This window comes from Sinocyclocheilus rhinocerous, unplaced genomic scaffold (genome assembly GCF_001515625.1).
Source record: "Sinocyclocheilus rhinocerous isolate Xijiao unplaced genomic scaffold, SAMN03320098_v1.1 C36108172, whole genome shotgun sequence".
Taxonomy (NCBI): Eukaryota; Metazoa; Chordata; class Actinopteri; order Cypriniformes; family Cyprinidae; genus Sinocyclocheilus; species Sinocyclocheilus rhinocerous.
This window is the reverse complement of record NW_015773276.1, coordinates 1-828: the sequence shown is the minus strand read 5'-3', so window position 1 is coordinate 828 and position 828 is coordinate 1. Positions and strand designations below refer to the sequence as shown.

Here is an 828-nt window from a genome sequence, read left to right as displayed (position 1 = left end):
TTACATAATTTCTTATTTTTTGTGAAATTTGGACTGTTTGTGGGGTTTCATTTCTGCCTACGCTGATCTGTTTTTTTTGGAAACCCTTATATGACTGATGCAGACACTCACAGAGTCGACATCGAGCACGACTCCATGCAGGCCGAAGGTCTTCAGCATGCCCCGGATGGCAAACTTCGGCAGAGCTGTGCTGCTGCTGCTGTTGTTTCCCTCAGGGCAGCGGATGCCGACTGTCAAACCTGTTACCGTAGCAGAAATGTTGAATTGTAATTTATATAAGCTTCATTTACAAGTAATTCAAAATGCTAAAAGCTGACTAAAACTGTGAAAACTTGCACCACAAACGCAGGAAAATGAAGAGAATTCTCAGTCAAATAGTGTGAACGTGTGTTTCGCACAGACCTTTGCGGACTTTATCGATGGTGAACTTGTTAGCTTCATCTTTGATGTCCTCGATGGTTGGGAGGTAGAGGTCTCGAGGAATCCCTCCATTCTCTTCATACAGGAACTCGACGGTCTGACGAGCGATATCAACCATTCCTGTCCAATAAAACAGCATGATTCATATCAGGCACGTGGAGAAAACCTCCAGGAAAAGATGTGCAAAAAAAAGTGAAAGTGTACTTCAAATTTTAAGAGGATATTTAAAAAACAACTGTACCTGCAGATCATATAGGCTAATATTAATGAACTAAAAGGCCACTTAAGAGACACTTTCATGACTGTTTCGTATCACACTTGAGTACACTTTTAAAATATGCATTTTGTAATAACGTCAGAAGTTTCACTTTAAAGCACAACATTGTAATTATCAAGTACACTTATTTT

The 828-nt window shown here is 39.9% G+C and overlaps 1 protein-coding gene across 1 annotated transcript; it reads right to left on the bottom strand.

Moving 5' to 3' along the window:
• Window positions 1–84: 84 nt before the first annotated feature.
• LOC107735516 (probable E3 ubiquitin-protein ligase HECTD4) lies at window positions 85–538 on the bottom strand (the record flags this gene model as incomplete). The annotated part of the gene is made up of 2 exons (XM_016547172.1): window positions 403–538; window positions 85–239 (listed from the first exon to the last, which is right to left on the bottom strand). Coding segments are annotated over exons 1-2 (291 nt in total), but the record flags the coding sequence as incomplete, so codon positions are not given.
• Window positions 539–828: the final 290 nt, after the last annotated feature.